Here is a 15,463-nt window from a genome sequence, read left to right as displayed (position 1 = left end):
AAACTGAGGACAGAAAGAGGAAGTGGAAAGAGGGAGGAGGAATGGGTTGTGGGAAAGGCAGGAGGAAGCTGCCAAAGAAGAAAGCTTGGCCAGATTCCCCCTCCCTTCTGAGAGCCCCAGTGGCCTCGAGCCAGGGGGGTGGATCCTGGCGGCGGGGAGGGAGGGTGTAGCCAGCCCCAGGGCCCCATTGGCTGCCCAGAGGTGCCAGGGGAATAAAGCCCAGGACTGGGTAGCCCCTGGGACCATTCAGAAGACTGCCCACCCGTCCTCAGCCCCCTCTCTTCGTGGGCTATCTACTCAGTTGATCCCTCCCTCCCTCGCTGGCTTGGCTCTGTTTGCTGCTCAGACCCATCACCTTTGTCGGGTAAGTGGCCCCATCCTCAGTCCCACCTCAGGACTGGAGTGTCCTGGGGTAGCCTGTGGTTTCCCAGGGGAAGAGGGAGGCATAGAAAGAGTCCGTCAAGGCTGGGCATGGTGGCGGATGCCCGTAATCCCAACACTTTGGAAAGCTGAGGCGGGAGGGTTGCTTGAGGCCACAAGTTCGAGACTGAGCTGGACAACAGAGTGAGACCCCCATCTCTACAAAAAAAAAAACAAAAAACTTTTTTTTTTTTTTTTGGACGGAGGTCTCACTCTGTCACCCAGGCTGAAGCACAATGGCACAATCTGGGCTCACTGCAACCTCTGCCTCCTGGGTTCAAGCAATTCTCCTGCCTCAGCCTCCCGAGTAGCTGGGACTACAGGTGTGTGCCACCACGCCTGGCTAATTTTTGTATTTTTAGTAGAGATGAGATTTCACCATGTTGGCCAGGCTGGTCTCGAACTCCTGACCTAAAAAAAGAATTTAATTAGTAGAGTGTGGTGGTGCACACCTGTAGTCCCAGCTACTGGGGAGGCTGAGTTGGGAGGATCGCTTGAGGCCAAGAGGTCGAGGCTGCAGCAAGCAATGATTGCACCCCTGCACTCCAGCCTGGGTGACACAGCAAGACCTTGTCTCAAATTTTTTAAAAAGAGCCAGTTGGGCCTAAACACTGTCTGAGTTTGTGTCCAGTTCTGTGCCTCAGCTTCCACATCTGTAGAATGGGGATGAGTGTAGCACCTTCCTCCTCAGGTTGTGAGGGTGAAAGGATGACCTGCACTTAAGGTGTCTAGCCCAGATTTCATAACAGTTCATACCGACTGAATGCTTACTGCGAACCAAGTGAGAGGGAAGGCGGCTTCCGACTGCCGAAGTCGAGTGGGCAGACAGCAGCTTCAGGGCCTCCCTCCTCCTCCCCAGGCACAACATCTTCTGAAGTCTTCTGATCCTTGGGGCAGGGTGGGACTGGCAGGCTGGATTCAGTTAACGGATGCTCGCTTCACGGAAAGCCGCGGCAGAGAAGGGGCTGCCTGCAGAGGGAGCCCTGGCCTTTTACCTGAAGGCACCGCCTGGGACAAATGGAGCCCCAAATCCACCTGAAAAGGGTCTCCGTGGCCGGCTCCTCCGATTCCCACCCCGGTTGTCCCTGAGGCCAGGCCTTGGTGACCTACACTGGCCTTTAATGTCAAGTCAGTCAGAAGTGGGTGCGTGGTGGCTCATGCCTGTAATCCTACCACTTTGGGAGGCTGAGGCAGGTGGATCACTTGCGGTCAGGAGTTCGAGACCAGCCTGGCCAACATGGTGAAACCCTGTCTCCATTAAAAACGCAAAAATTAGTCGGGCATGGTGGTGCACGTCTGTGATCCCAGCTACTCAGAAGGCTGAGGCAGGAAAACTGCTTGAACCCAGAAGGTGGAGGTTGCAGTGAGCTGAGATCGCACCACTGCACTCCAGCCTGGGCAACAGAGGGAGATTCTCTACAAATAAATAAATAAAAACCAGGATCCCATTGTTTGGGGATTAAGCTCCAGGAGCTGAAAGTTCATTCTGATTTGGGGACGTCCTGTTTTGAAGTGTGCCCCAGTCTCTGACTTTTATTCAAGAGATCCAGCAGAGAGAGGGTGTCTGTTCAAGTTCCCCTCCCAGGCCCCGAATGTCAGTTAATTCATATAGACAAGCAGTGACCTAGTTAGGGAATGCTAAGGCTGGTGGGGAAGTTGGGATCCCCACCCCTCATTCTCCCTCTGACCAAGGGATGTCTGGCTCATTCTGGGACGGGGGGATGGATGTCCAGTTCAAGAGTGCCCGGGACAGGGGGCTGGATGAGGTGGCATTGGAGATGGGTCTCTGGCTAGCCACTGTTGCCTGGCCTTCTGGGATGGTGGCGGGAGGGGGAACCAGAACACTCCTCAGCCAACGCCTGCTGATCTCTTCTGGCCGGGCCCAAGTTGAAGAGAATCAAATCCACCCTGGGACTCTCAGCGGAAGGTAGGGGAGATGGAAAGGCTGGGTGGGCAGATGTGGCTGTGGCTAGACCCCAGGCCACCCCAACTGCTTCATCCCTGAGAGCCCATCCCAGAAGCGGGAGCCTGAGCCACGCCCATGGGTCTCAGAGAGAGCCTGAGCCCTGGAGCCAACTGCTCCTGGGTGAGTTCAAATCCTGCCTCCCTGCCTCACTCACAGTGTGACTTTGGGCAAATTATGTTAATAGTCTGCTTCCTGTTGCTGTGTACCAAACTACCCCAAAATGTGACTTAAAATAACAGCAAGCCAGGTGCTGTGGCTCATGCCTGTAATCCCAACAGTTTAGGAGGCTGAGGCGGGCAGATCACTTGAGACCAGGAGTTGGAGACCAGTCTGGCCAACATAGCAAGACCCCACCTCTACCAGAATAAATAAATAAATAAATAAATAAATAAATAAATAAATAAAATTTAAAAGCTAAGTGATTAGTCAATGATATAATAATTATGACAAAATTAGTAATTACGAAAGAGCTTTTCCTAACTGAATATTGGGCTTCCCAAAAGTTAGGGTTTTTTTTTTAAAATAAATATTTATTGAACATCTACTATGAGTCAGGCATTCTGCTGGGTCCTGGGATCGTCCATTTAAGCCAAGATACTTGGAATTGCATGTCAGAAGAGCCAGCTGCCAGGGTTTTTTTCTAATGTATGCATTTAAGTAAGTAATAGAGGCACATGGTAAAACATTCAAACCATGCAAAAAGTGGGTGCTATGATCCTGAGGGCCAGCTCTCCTCAAAAGCCCCACCCTGGCCAGCCTGTCACACGTGTTTTCCAAGATGCTCTGTGCACATGGAAACATGTGAACAACAAAATTCAAATTAAAAAATTTAAAAAATAAAAGAAACATGTAGACTATATGTGTGTGTATGGATGGATTGTGTGTGTGTGTGGATGGATCGTGTGTGGTGGATGGATTGTGTGTGGGGGTGGATCGTGTGTGTGTGTGTGGATGGAGTATGTGTGTGTGGATATGTGTGTGGGTGTCCCTGAATTTTCGCATAGATAGATAGACTATTTTTTATTTTTTATTTTTTTGGAGAAGCAGTCTCACTCAGTTGCCCAGGCTGGAGTGCAGTGGCTTGATCTTGGCTCATTACAAACTCCACCTCCCAGGTTCAAGTGATGCTCCTGCCTCAGCCTCCTGAGTAGCTGGGATTATAGGTGCCTGCCACTATGCCTGGCTATTTCTTTTTTCTTCTTCTTCTTTTTTTTTTTTTTTTCTCAAGACAGAGTCTTGCTCTGTCGCCCAGGCGGGAGTGCAATGGTGCGATCTTGCTCACTGCAACCTCCACCTCCTGGTTTCAAGTAAGTGATTCTCCTTTCTCAGCCTCCTAAGTAGCTGGGATTACAGGCACGCACCACCATGCCCAGCTAATTTTTTGTATTTTTAGTAGAGACAGGGTTTCACCATGTTGGCCAGGCTGGTCTCAAAATTCTGACCTTGTGACCCACCTGCCTTGGCCTCCCTAAGTGCTGGGATTACAGGCATGAGCCACTGTGCCCAGCCTCACCTCATGCATTTTGAAAGCTACAAGGTTTGAGTGTTATCTCTTCAGCCTCCCAGCAAATGTGTGAGAAGTCAGGAGTGGAGGGTGATACCTGTCCCCATTTTACAGATGACAGAGCTGAGGCCAAAGCGTGATTTCCTGTCTGATGTCACATGGCGAGTAGGTGGCCCACCTGTGATTAGAGCCCAGGTCTCCAGGATGCTGTCTGGTCTGAGCCCTTGCTTGGCTTGCTGGGAAGCGAAGGAAGGGGTCACTCTGGCTGGCTCTCCTAACCCTCTGGGTTTCCTTCGTTTCTGCCAGGAATGATGTCCGGAGAACCCCTGCACGTGAGGACCCCCATCCGTGACAGCATGGCCCTGTCCAAAGTGGCCGGCACCAGCGTCTACCTCAAGATGGACAGTGCCCAGCCCTCCGGCTCCTTCAAGATCCGGGGCATTGGGCACTTCTGCAAGAGGGTACGGGACCGGGTCAGCATCGTCTGGACAGGGGTGGCAGGTCCTCCTTCCTCACCAGGGCAGGGCCAGTGCTGTGTGAAATTAAAGTCATTGTGGGATAAGCCTACTGACTCCCCACAATGACTGAGCGTCCACCATTAGGGCTTCCTCTGGTGGAGGGGTGCCCCTCCAGGAGGGTCCCTCAGGACTGATCCCAGAGCCATCAGTCGCCTGTTTTCCTCCACCCCTTCCTGAGCCAGTCTCTTTGGAGAGGGGCGGTGCAGTCTCAGACAAGGTAGAACAAATTCCAAGTGAAGGAAAGGTCTGTGTCCACTGGAATCCTGGCAGGTATTCCAGGTGGACAGGAAGAGCATAGGCAATGACTGGGAGGTGGGCCTGAGTGCCTCTCCTGTTGTCTCCACAGTGGGCCAAGCAAGGCTGTGCACATTTTGTCTGCTCCTCCGGTAAGTGACCTGCTTCCCCATCCTGTCCTCTGCTGTGTGTCCTGGGGTCAAGTACTCCGCTTCTCTGAGCCCTGGTTTCCCCAGCAATGTGCCATTGAAAACACTGGCAGCAGCCAGCAGTTTGGAATTCCAGGGGGAGGCCAGCAGTCACCCAGGGTGGGGAGGTGAGGGGGGAACTCCAGAGCCCCCAGGAGAGGGTAAGCAGTCCTGCCTGGGCTCCCAGATGCTCCCGCACTGACACCCTCTCCACCCCCGACCCTGGCAGCGGGAAATGCAGGCATGGCAGCTGCATATGCGGCCAGGCAACTGGGCGTCCCCGCCACCATCGTCGTGCCCAGCACCACACCTGTTCTCACCATTGAGCGCCTCAAGAATGAAGGTGCCACAGTCAAGGTGGTGGGTGAGGTGAGTGCCGACCCAGGGCAGGGCAGAGAGAGGGTACCTGGTGACTGGGCAGGGTCCCCCCTGTGCCTCACACCCTCCCATCTCCCCTGTGGTTTTGCAGTTATTGGATGAAGCCTTCGAGCTGGCCAAGGCCCTAGCGAAGAACAACCCAGGCTGGGTCTACATTCCCCCCTTTGACGACCCCCTCATCTGGTATGTGGAGTTCACGGTCACTCGGTGGGGGTGGCAGCCACTGCCCTATATCACCGGGCAGGCATTGCTATGATACACATCATCGCATCCTCATGCACAGTAGCTGCACATGTGTGCACACAACACCATGTAGAAGCACACTGAGGCGGGGCACAGTGGCTCACACCCGTAATCCCAGACTTTGGGAGGCCAAGGTGGGAGGATCACTTGAGGTCAGCAGTTTGAGACCAGTCTGACCAACATGGTGAAACTCCATCTCTACTAAAAATACAAAAATTACTCGGGCATGGTGACACATGCCTGTAATCCCAGTTACTAGGGAGGCTGAGGCAGGAGAATCGCTTGAACCCAGGAGGTGGAGGTTGCAGTGAGCCAAGATCNAAAAAAAAAAAAAAAAAAAAAAAAAAAAGAAAAAGAAAAAGAAAAGAAAGAAAGAAGAAACACACGTGTTCACATGTTACACCCAGGTGCAGCAGCAGGTGCACACACATGTGCACCAAATGCCCATTCTCCACGGCTGCACCCACAACACACCCAAGGCTGAACATGCAAGCACACAGGTGTCCAAGTGTCAGCAGCTGAGTCCTCCGGGAAGCAGACCCGGGCACAAAGGTTTCAGGGAAAGGAGTTTATTTGGGAGGCGATTCAGTGGGGGAGTGGGGAAGTGAGCCGGGGAAGGCAGGGGGCTGGCTTTTTTCTTTTTTCTTTTTCTATCATCCAGCCCAAAATGTCAGGAAGGGGGCTTTCAAGGGCAGGTGGCCACTGTGGGTGGCTGGAGCTTAATCCCTTGGGGACCCTGGGAGCCAGTGTAGAAGGTGGGCCACAGTTTCCCTCTCCCTGGGAGAAGGAGCAGGGGAGTTTGTTCGCCGACCCGACCCGTAGCCGTTGGTTGAGGGCTCCTCTAAGGGGCTGCCATCTCCTGACTCTGTTTGCAGGCAGCTCAGGTGGCCAGAGAAAGTCCTCAGGTAGAGACACAGATGCTGGCAGCTGGAAGCCGAGGTGGTGGGTGGGGAGGGAAGTAGCTCCAGGCCCCATCAGCTGGGATGAGGCCGGTGCAAACCTGAGCCGGTGTCTCCAGGAAGCCTAGCCCTGACCTGCCACCCCCTCTCCCCACCCTCCAGGGAAGGCCACGCTTCCATCGTGAAAGAGCTGAAGGAGGCACTGTGGGAAAAGCCGGGGGCCATCGCGCTGTCAGTGGGCGGTGGGGGCCTGCTGTGTGGAGTGGTCCAGGGGCTGCAGGAGGTGGGCTGGGGGGACGTGCCTGTCATCGCCATGGAGACCTTTGGCGCCCACAGCTTCCACGCCGCCACCACCGCAGGCAAGCTCGTCTCCCTGCCCAAGATCACCAGGTGAGCAGCTGGGGTGCCTCCCTCAGGTGTCCAGCAAGCATTGGGGAGTCCCCTTTAGGTCTGACTTTGAGATAGATCCTGATGTTAGCCTGTTCTACAGATGAGGAAATGGAGGCTTTGATCACTTGCCCAGGGTCACATCCAGTGAGTGGTACAGCTTGGACTCAAGCCCAAGTCTGTGTGACTCCACCACGTCACACTTCCTCACACGAAAGGCCTCATATGAGGCTGGGCACAGTGACTTGTGCCTGTAATCCCAGCACTTTGGGTGACTGAGGCAGGAAGATCACTTGAGGCAGAGTTCAAGACCAGCCTGAGCAACATAGAGAGATTCCCACCTCTAAAAAAGTTGTTTTTTTGGTTTCATTTTTGTTTTGTTTTGTTTTGTTTTAACTAACTGGGCATGGTAGCACACACCTATAGTCCCAGGTATTCAGAAGGCTAAGGTGGGAAGATTGCTTAAGCCCAGGAGGCTGATGCTGCAGTGAGCCATGATCATGCCAGTGCACTCCAGCCTGGGTGACAGAGCAAGACCCTGTCTAGAAACAAAGAAAAAGGGAGGAAGGAAGGAAGGAAGGAAGGGAGGGAGGGAGGGGGGGAGGGAGGAAGGAAGGGAGGGAGGGAGGGAGGGAAGGAAGGAAGAGGAAAGGAAGAGAAAAGAAAAGAAAAAGAAGAAAGAGAAAGAAAGAAAGAGAAAAAGAAAGAAAGAAGGAAAGAAAGAAAACGAAAGAGAAAAAGAAAGAAAGAAAGAAAAAGAAAGAAAGAAAGAATAAAAGAAGAGAGGGAGGGAGGGAGGCAGGACGGAAGGAAGGAAGGAAGGAAGGAAGGAAGGAAGGAAGGAAAGAAAGAAGGAAGGAAGGAAGGAAGGCCGGCCTCATAGGAATCATTTACTGAGTCCTCTGTGGCAAAGTTTACATACCTCATTACTTTGCCAACCATTTACTGAGCCCCTATTGTGTGCAAGGCACTGGCTGATCTGGGGAGAGAGTGGCGCATAAACCCAAGTCTTGCTCCTAAGGAGTTCATATCCAAGCCCCAAACCTTTGATAGATAGTTTTTGTTTGTTTGTATGTTTGTTTGTTTGTTTTGAGATGGAGTTTTGCTCTCGTTGCCCAAGCTGGAGTGCAACGGCATGTGCAAGTGCCAATTGGAGTGCAAGTGCCATGACACTTGGCTAACTTTGTATTTTTAGTAGAAATGGAGTTTTACTGTGTTAGCCAGGCTAGTCTCAAACTCCTGACCTCAGGTGATCTGCCCACCTCAGCCTCTCAAAGTGCTGGGATTATAGGCATGAGCCACCATGCCTGACCGATAGATAGTATTTAATTAGGATTAGGTTTTGGCCCCATTACACAGAAGCCCCAAATAACAGTGGCTTAGATGAGATTGAACTTTACTATGAAAAGTCAGGGCCCCGGGTCCATTGAGTTTGTTTCCCCATTATCCTTAGCATGTAGCCTTTTGGTCCAAAATGGTTGCCTGAGTGCCAGCTATCACACCCACATTCCATGTGGCAGGGAGGGGGAAGCAAGGGCAGAAGGCTATGCTCCAACCTTCAAAGACAGACACAACACTTCCACTTACCTTTTGTTGGCCTGAACGTAGTCACATGGCCACATGCAGCTGCCAGAGAGGCTGGGAAATGTCTTTATACCAGGTGATCTAGAAAAGACACCAGGGCAGACAATAGTCTCCACTACAGAGAGGGAAGACTGAATCCAGCCAGATAAGAACTTCTTCCGGCTTTCTGAGCCTGGCATCTGGAGCTTCTGTGTCCCACACTGTAGGGACTGAAGACATCATGGCTGAGTGCCTACTGTAAACCACGTGCTGCTGAGGGCTGAGGTGGCCAAGGCCCTCAAGATGCTCCTGGGGAAGGGAGAGGGGGCAGTTGAGCTGGGAACAGAGCCAGTGGTCACCCCGGGGGGCTGGGGACAGCGCCAACACATTGGTTACCAGCGCAGGTCTTGAAGTTATACAGATCCTGCTTGCAGCCCCAGCTCCAGCACTCCCTAGGTGTGTGACCTTGGGCAAATGACTGTATACTCTGCCTCAGTTTCCCCTTCCCAAAATCAAACCAATTAACAACAGCAGAGTTCTTGTGTGAATTCAATAATGCTTGTGAAGTGCTTGGCACCTAATGCTTTCTCAAAAAGTAATCGGGGCGCTTGTTACTATAGGGGAGTACCATTTGAGAATTCCACATAGGGCCGTGGGACTCAGTACTCTCCCAGGAGGACTCCTTGGAGGAGGTGGCCTTAATCCTGAGCCTTGAAGGACAGAGCAGGATGTGGGCAGGCAGAGTGGTACCAAGCCTTATGAGGGTTAACCAGGTAGAGGTTGCAACCCAGAGCAAAGGCAGGGAGTCCTATCAGGGAACAACAAGTGTCCTCTTAGGCATTTGCTCCTGACTTAGTGTTGATCAGAATATGATGCTCTGCCAAGGCAGGAGGATCACTTGAGCCCAGGAGTTCAACACTAGCCTGGGGTTGGGCATGGCGGCTCATGCCTGTAATCCCAGCACTTTGGGAGGCCAAGGTGGGTGGATCACCTGAGGTCAGGAGTTTGAAGCCAGCCTGGTCAACATGGTGAAACCCCATCTCTACTAAAAATACAAAAATTAGCCAGGCATGGTTGGGCACCTGTAGTCCCAGCTACTTGGGAGGCTGAGGCAGGAGAATTGCTTGAACCCAGGAGGCAGAGATTGCAGTGAGCCGAGATCGTGCCACTGCACACTCCAGCCTGGGCAACAGAGCAACACTCCATCAAAAACAAAAACAAAAACAAAAACAAAAAACCCAGCGTGGGCAACATAGTGACACCCCCCGTCTCAAAAAAATTAAAAATAGTGATAATAAAGAATATACTATGTGATGCCAATTCAAACACTCTCACCTTATTAGAATACCCCACTTGGTTCGGGGATCCCTGAGGCTTTTCAGTGCTTTACGGCTGCAGAGGTGACACCTGTCCCCCTTGCCCATGGATTCACTGCCTTCTCCGTCTCACATCCATCTCCTTCTCTCCCTCCCTGCCCCCATCTCTCTCCTGTTCCCCCCACTCCCATCCTCTTCTGGGTTCCCACTTCTCAGTGTTGCCAAGGCCCTGGGTGTGAAGACTGTGGGGGCTCAGGCCCTGAAGCTGTTTCAGGAACACCCCATTTTCTCTGAAGTTATCTCGGACCAGGAGGCTGTGGCCGCCATTGAGAAGTTCGTGGGTATGTGCCAGGATCTCTCGTGACCTGACCTGCTGACTCAGGAGCTAAGTGGCTGTCCACTTGGTGTGCCACTGGGGATCCCACTCACCCCAAATTTTCTCCACAGTTCTGTCTTCCATCTCTGCCTAGAACCTTCCATTAACGGAAGGTAATACAATGCAGTGTAGGCATGGAAGAGCAAAAGCCACACATAATAGAAAAGTAAATAGAAAAGTAAGCCTGATAACCATAGCAGCAGAAAACAATAAGTATTTAAAATAATGCTTCTGAGTTTCCTGGTAGCCAGAGTAAAAAAGGAAAACATGGGGCTCAGAGTTGGATTCATTCAGAGGTGGGTCTGTAACTAGGTTGGACTCTTTCTGGGTTCAGTCTAGGGCAGGGATGGCAAAAAAGAGAGAAAAAAATAGTACCATTTATGCTTCTGTACCTGCTGCACACTTGGCTAATCAACCATGGAACTCTTGCTCAGATGATGTCTCAGAATTCTTCTCAACACAGTGCTCAAGCAACCACACTCATTCTATCAGTGTTAGCACTCATAACGAAACCCAGGCCCTGGCTCAGGCTTGGAAGGGCCAATTCAGGGTGATAACGGGATGTGCGGTCCAGGACCTGCATCTGCAGCCAGGGCTGAGAGCTGATTGGCTCAGTATTCCCAAGTCCTGCCAATGGCCTGTCAGCTCCTGTGCACCCTGGGAAACTCAAGCCACACCCCTGTCACTCCCCTTCTCCGGCAGATGATGAGAAGATCCTGGTGGAGCCTGCCTGCGGGGCAGCCCTGGCTGCCGTCTACAGCCACGTGATCCAGAAACTCCAACGGGAGGGGAATCTCCAAGCCCCGCTCCCATCCCTCGTGGTCATCGTCTGTGGGGGCAGCAACATCAGCCTGGCCCAGCTGCGGGCGCTCAAGGAACAGCTGGGCATGACAAATGGGTTGCCCAAGTGATGACGGACCCTTTCCGATCTGTCCTCTCCTAGCCCAGGAGACCCCTGGAGGGGCTGGAGTTTTATCCAGCGCCTCGATGTATGTTTGGTTGAGCGCCTGTGGCCCAGGTGCAGGTTAACTTCTTGTTATCAGGAGCCCACTATACAGATGCCAAAGGTCGGCAGTCAATGAGGCTATGAACTGGACCTTTTTGGTATCTGTGTGACTGCTCTGTGCCCATCCTTAGCCAACTTGCTGGCGTGACAAGTGCCCACAAGTAACACACCAGGTCCCCAGAGGAGGGTGGATGGGAGAGACCTGAATCACAGCAGTGAGGAATTCCTCAAAGCTGTGACTCTGCCCGAGAACTTGTTCCCAGGGAAGGTAAACAGGGCCACCATCCAGGGTTGAGGAACCATCTCAGCCATCCTCCCAGGAAGCCCACCCCTGACCCTTACAAATTTTTCTAATATGCAAACTTTTTCATTGAAAAAATAAAATATATTTATGAAACAAGGATCCTGTGTGTTTTCCCGTCATCAGCTGTCTTCCTTCCTGCTTTCCTTCCTTAGAAGGAAGACCTTGGGGTCTTCTAATAAGCAGACCCTAAGTCTGCTCTCAGCCCCAGTTCTCAACTGGGGCCCCAGAGTGAGGCCAGGAGCCTGACTCCAGTTGGTCTTGTGTGCCAGGAGAGGGGCATCCCTGTACCACAGGAAGCAGGTGTCTAAACAAGAGGGACTTGGGGTAGGACAAAGGCTGCCTCCGCTGAAGGCAGAAGCAGCTGAGGAGGCCAACTTCATTCTGATAGGAAGTCCTTCCTGGTAAGTCAGAATTATTTCATCACAGACCCAATGGAAGTAAAGAAGTGAGGCCCCCTCCCCTGGGGGTGTGTGAGCTGACACTGGACAACCATCTCTGCAAGAGGGAAGGGGTGGTTGGACTTGAAGTCAACGTCATGCAAACCCTCCTCAAATATGGAACCATCTCTTCCAACGAAAGAATGTGCTGAAGCCCGTATCATAGTTCAAAGAGAAATTACTGGAGCTGGCTCCAGAGCATGGAGGGAACCCCACCCTCAAGGCACTTTTTGGATGACCCCAAGTTCAAACTGAAGTTTAAGAGTCACTCAGAGCCGGGCACAGTGGCTCATGCCTGTAATCGCAGCACTTTGGGAGGCCAAAGCAGGCGGATCACTTGAAGCCAGAGGCTCGAGATCAACCTGGCCAACATGGTGAAACCCCGTCTCTATTAAAAATACAAAAATTAGCCAGGCGTGGTGGTGTCCACCTGTAATCCCAGCTACTCCAGAGGCTGAGACAGGAGAATCGCTTGAACCCACAAGGCAGAGGTTGCAGTGAGTGAGATTGTGCCACTGCACTCCAGCCTGGGCAAAAAAGTGAGACTCTGTCTTAAAAAAAAAAAAAAAAAATCACACAGATCTGAGTGATCCAAAGCCTGCCTGGAATAGGACCGCCTCCAGCTTCCACTGTCCAGCCTGAGCCTGGCACAAAGCCCCAGCCTGCTAGAGGTGGCACCGGGACACTGTGGGCAGGGGCTGACCAGCTGGCCAGAGCCTTACCCTTCAGGGAGGCAGCAGCAATAGAGGTGCCTGCAGCGGCCATCTTGAAGCTGAGGATTGTGGGAAACTCACAGTGCTCAGAGTCAAGTGGCACTACCTTCGCAGCTGCCTCTGGAAAGGTGGGTCCCGCCTTTGCTGAGCTAGCTGATGTCCCAGTCGGGGACCATCTGTATGACCACCCCCGTATGCTCTGTGCAGTCAGCCTGGCTTCATGGCTACCCCCACCTCCTGGAAAACAGAAAGCAGCCAGGATCATTCTAGGGAATAAGAAAGTGATGCTGGGTGAGAACCACCACCTGGGTCTCCGCTCGCTCATCTGTAAAATGATGAAGCCCCAGCCTCAGGAGTGGCTGTGAAGATTCAGTGGCTGGAGCACAGTAGGTGTGGCCTGTTTCACCAGGGCCACAAGGAGATGAGGAAGGTGGACTGGGCTCCAATCCTGGCTCTGATGGGCCCAGGTCTTCAGACTTTGGGCACATTACCTCCCTGCCCCAAACCTGCTTCCTCATCTGTAAAACATAAATGATAACCCCAGCATCTCCCAACAGGGCTATCCTGAGAAGGAAGAGAAACTCAGGTATGAAAACACTCTGAAGAATTGGGAAATGTACCAGCAGAAAGTTAGTTTTTAAAACCACAAGTTGGCCAGGCATGGTGGCTCATGCCTGTAATCCCAGCACTTTGGGAGGCCGAGGTGGGAGGATCGCTTGAGCCCAGGAGTTCAAGACCAGCCTAGTTGGCACAGTGAGACTCTGTCTCTACAAAAAGGAAAAATAACTTGAACCCGGGAGGCAGAGGTTGCAGTGAGCCAGGATTACGCCACTACACTCCAGTCTGGCGACAGAGCGAGACTCCGTCTCAAAAAAAATAATAAAAAGGAAAATAAAATAAGATAAAACCACAAGTCAATTCCCAACCCCATACCCCAACCTTGCTTTATTTTCTCCATGCGTTTACCAGCACTGACACACTGCATATTTCATTTTTTTTTTTTTTTTACTATCTCCCCAATGTAAACTTCACAAGAGCAGGGACGCTTTGGTCCCTTTTGTTATAAAGTATTCCCTGGACCTCATAACAGTGCCTGGCATGTACTAGGGGTTCAATAAGTGTTTGCTAATGAAGAGATGCTGACTGCATGAGGCCCCGTATGGGCTGCATCACATCCCCCAGGGAAACGCTGCTCACACCATTACCCCATTTCACAGATGAGGTAATCGAGGCTCAGAGAGGTTGAGTCCATAGCTAGCTAGTAAGAGGTGGAGACAGAATTCAAACCCAGGTCTCTGACTCCAGGGCTGTGTGCTTTCCTCTCTCCAAGCACACAACACTGGGAGAGTCTTGTCTCCAAGGCAGGCTGCATGAGATCAGACAGGGAGAGAGCCTTTTTTTGTATCAGTCTGTACACCACAATATGGCTTAGGAAGGTCTTGGTGGTTAACAAGGCTCCCAAATAGGACCCAGAACATAGGTGCTCCATAAACATCTGGATGAATGAATGGATGGATGGATATGAATGAATGGATGGTTATGAATGAATGGATGGTTATGAATGAATCTGCACAGATGTGTGTGTGGATGAATGGGTGATAAATGAATAGGTAGGTGGATGGATGAGTGGGTGGGTAGATGAATGGATGGATGGATGGATGGATGGATGAGTGAGTGGATGGATGGGTATATAGGTGATAAATGGATAGGTGGATAGATGAGTGAATGGGTGGATGGGTAGATGGATGGAAAATGAACAGATGGAAATGGCTGGATGGGTGGATAAATGGTCGGAAGGATGGATGGATGGGTGAGTGTGTAGACGGATGATAAATGGATAGGTAGGTAGATGGATGAGTGAATGTGTGGGTAGATGGATGGAAAATGAACAGATGGAAATGGTTGGATAGGTGGATAAATGGTTAGAAGGATGGATAGATGGGTGAGTGGGTGGATGGATAGGTAGATGGGTGATAAATGGATAGGTAGGTGGAAGGAGGAGTGAATGGGTGAACGGATAGATGGATGGAAAATGAACAGATGAAAATGGTTGGATGGATGGTTGGATGGGGGATTGGATGGATGGATGGGTGGATGGGTGACAAATAGGTAGGTGGATGGGTGGATAGGTGAGTGGGTAGATGACTGGGTGGGTGGATGGATGGATGGGTTGGTGGGTGGGTGGATGGATAGATGGATGGATGGATAGGTAGTTAGATGGGTGGGTGGATGAATGGGTGGGTGGATGAATGGGTGGGTGGATGGATAATGGATAGGTAAGAACTTCGTAAGCCATGCTGTGGTGTACAGATCAATACATAAAAACCTCCCTCCCTGTCTGATCTTATTGGTGGATGGATGAGTGAATGGCTGGATGAATAAATGGGTGGGTGGGTAAGTGGATGGAAAATGGACAGATGAGGCAGGGCACGGGGGCTCACACCTGTAATCCCAGCACTTTGGGAGGCCAAGATGGGCGGATCACCTGAGGTCAGGAATTCAAGACCAGCCTGACCAACATGGTGAAACCCCGTCTCTACTAAAAATACAAAATTAGCCAGGCATGGTGGCTTATGCCTGTAACCCCAGCTACTCGGGAAGCTAAGGCAGGAGAATCACTTGAACCCGGGAAGCAGAAGTTGCAGTGAGCAGAGATTGCACCATTGCACTCCAGCCTGGGCAACAGAGTGAAACTCCCTAAGAAAGAAAAGAAAAAAGAAAAGAAAAGGAAGGGAAAGGAAATGAAAGGAAAGAAAAGAGGAAAAAGGAAAAAGGAAAGGAAAGGAAGAAAAGAAAGAAAATGGACAGATGGAGATGGCTGAATGGTTGGCTGGATGATTGGATGGTTGGATGGGTGGGTGGATGGCGGGGTGGATGGATGATAAATGGATAGGTAGGTGGGTGGATGGATGGAAGATGGATGGGTGGGTGGGAGGCTGTGCAGATGGATGACGGGTGAGTATGTTGGCAGATGAGTGAATGGACAGAAGGACAGACAGAGGGCTGTACAG

General features: G+C 51.6%; 1 protein-coding gene across 1 annotated transcript; it reads left to right on the top strand.

The window, feature by feature from the left end:
* Window positions 1-245: 245 nt before the first annotated feature.
* Window positions 246-11,398, top strand: SDS (serine dehydratase). The gene is made up of 8 exons (XM_025402280.1): window positions 246-364; window positions 4,197-4,351; window positions 4,755-4,794; window positions 5,060-5,199; window positions 5,300-5,391; window positions 6,513-6,740; window positions 9,833-9,957; window positions 10,695-11,398. The coding sequence occupies exons 2-8, from the start codon at window positions 4,199-4,201 to the stop codon at window positions 10,901-10,903; spliced, it is 987 nt and encodes a 328-aa protein (XP_025258065.1). The 5' UTR covers window positions 246-364; window positions 4,197-4,198; the 3' UTR covers window positions 10,904-11,398.
* The last annotated feature ends 4,065 nt before the right edge of the window (window positions 11,399-15,463 follow it).

The sequence above is a fragment of the Theropithecus gelada genome, chromosome 11 (assembly GCF_003255815.1).
Source record: "Theropithecus gelada isolate Dixy chromosome 11, Tgel_1.0, whole genome shotgun sequence".
NCBI lineage: Eukaryota > Metazoa > Chordata > Mammalia > Primates > Cercopithecidae > Theropithecus > Theropithecus gelada.
Note: the sequence above shows the minus strand (reverse complement) of the source record. Positions and strands in the feature narration are given on the sequence as shown.

Excerpts from the sequence above, each read along its gene's own strand:
- SDS (XM_025402280.1), top strand. The coding sequence starts at position 4,199 with ATGATGTCCGGAGAACCCCTGCACGTGAGGACCCCCATCCGTGACAGC. Across the intron at positions 5,392-6,512 it reads TTTGACGACCCCCTCATCTG|GGAAGGCCACGCTTCCATCG; the intron begins GTATGTGGAGTT and ends CCCACCCTCCAG. Across the intron at positions 6,741-9,832 it reads TCCCTGCCCAAGATCACCAG|TGTTGCCAAGGCCCTGGGTG; the intron begins GTGAGCAGCTGG and ends CCCACTTCTCAG.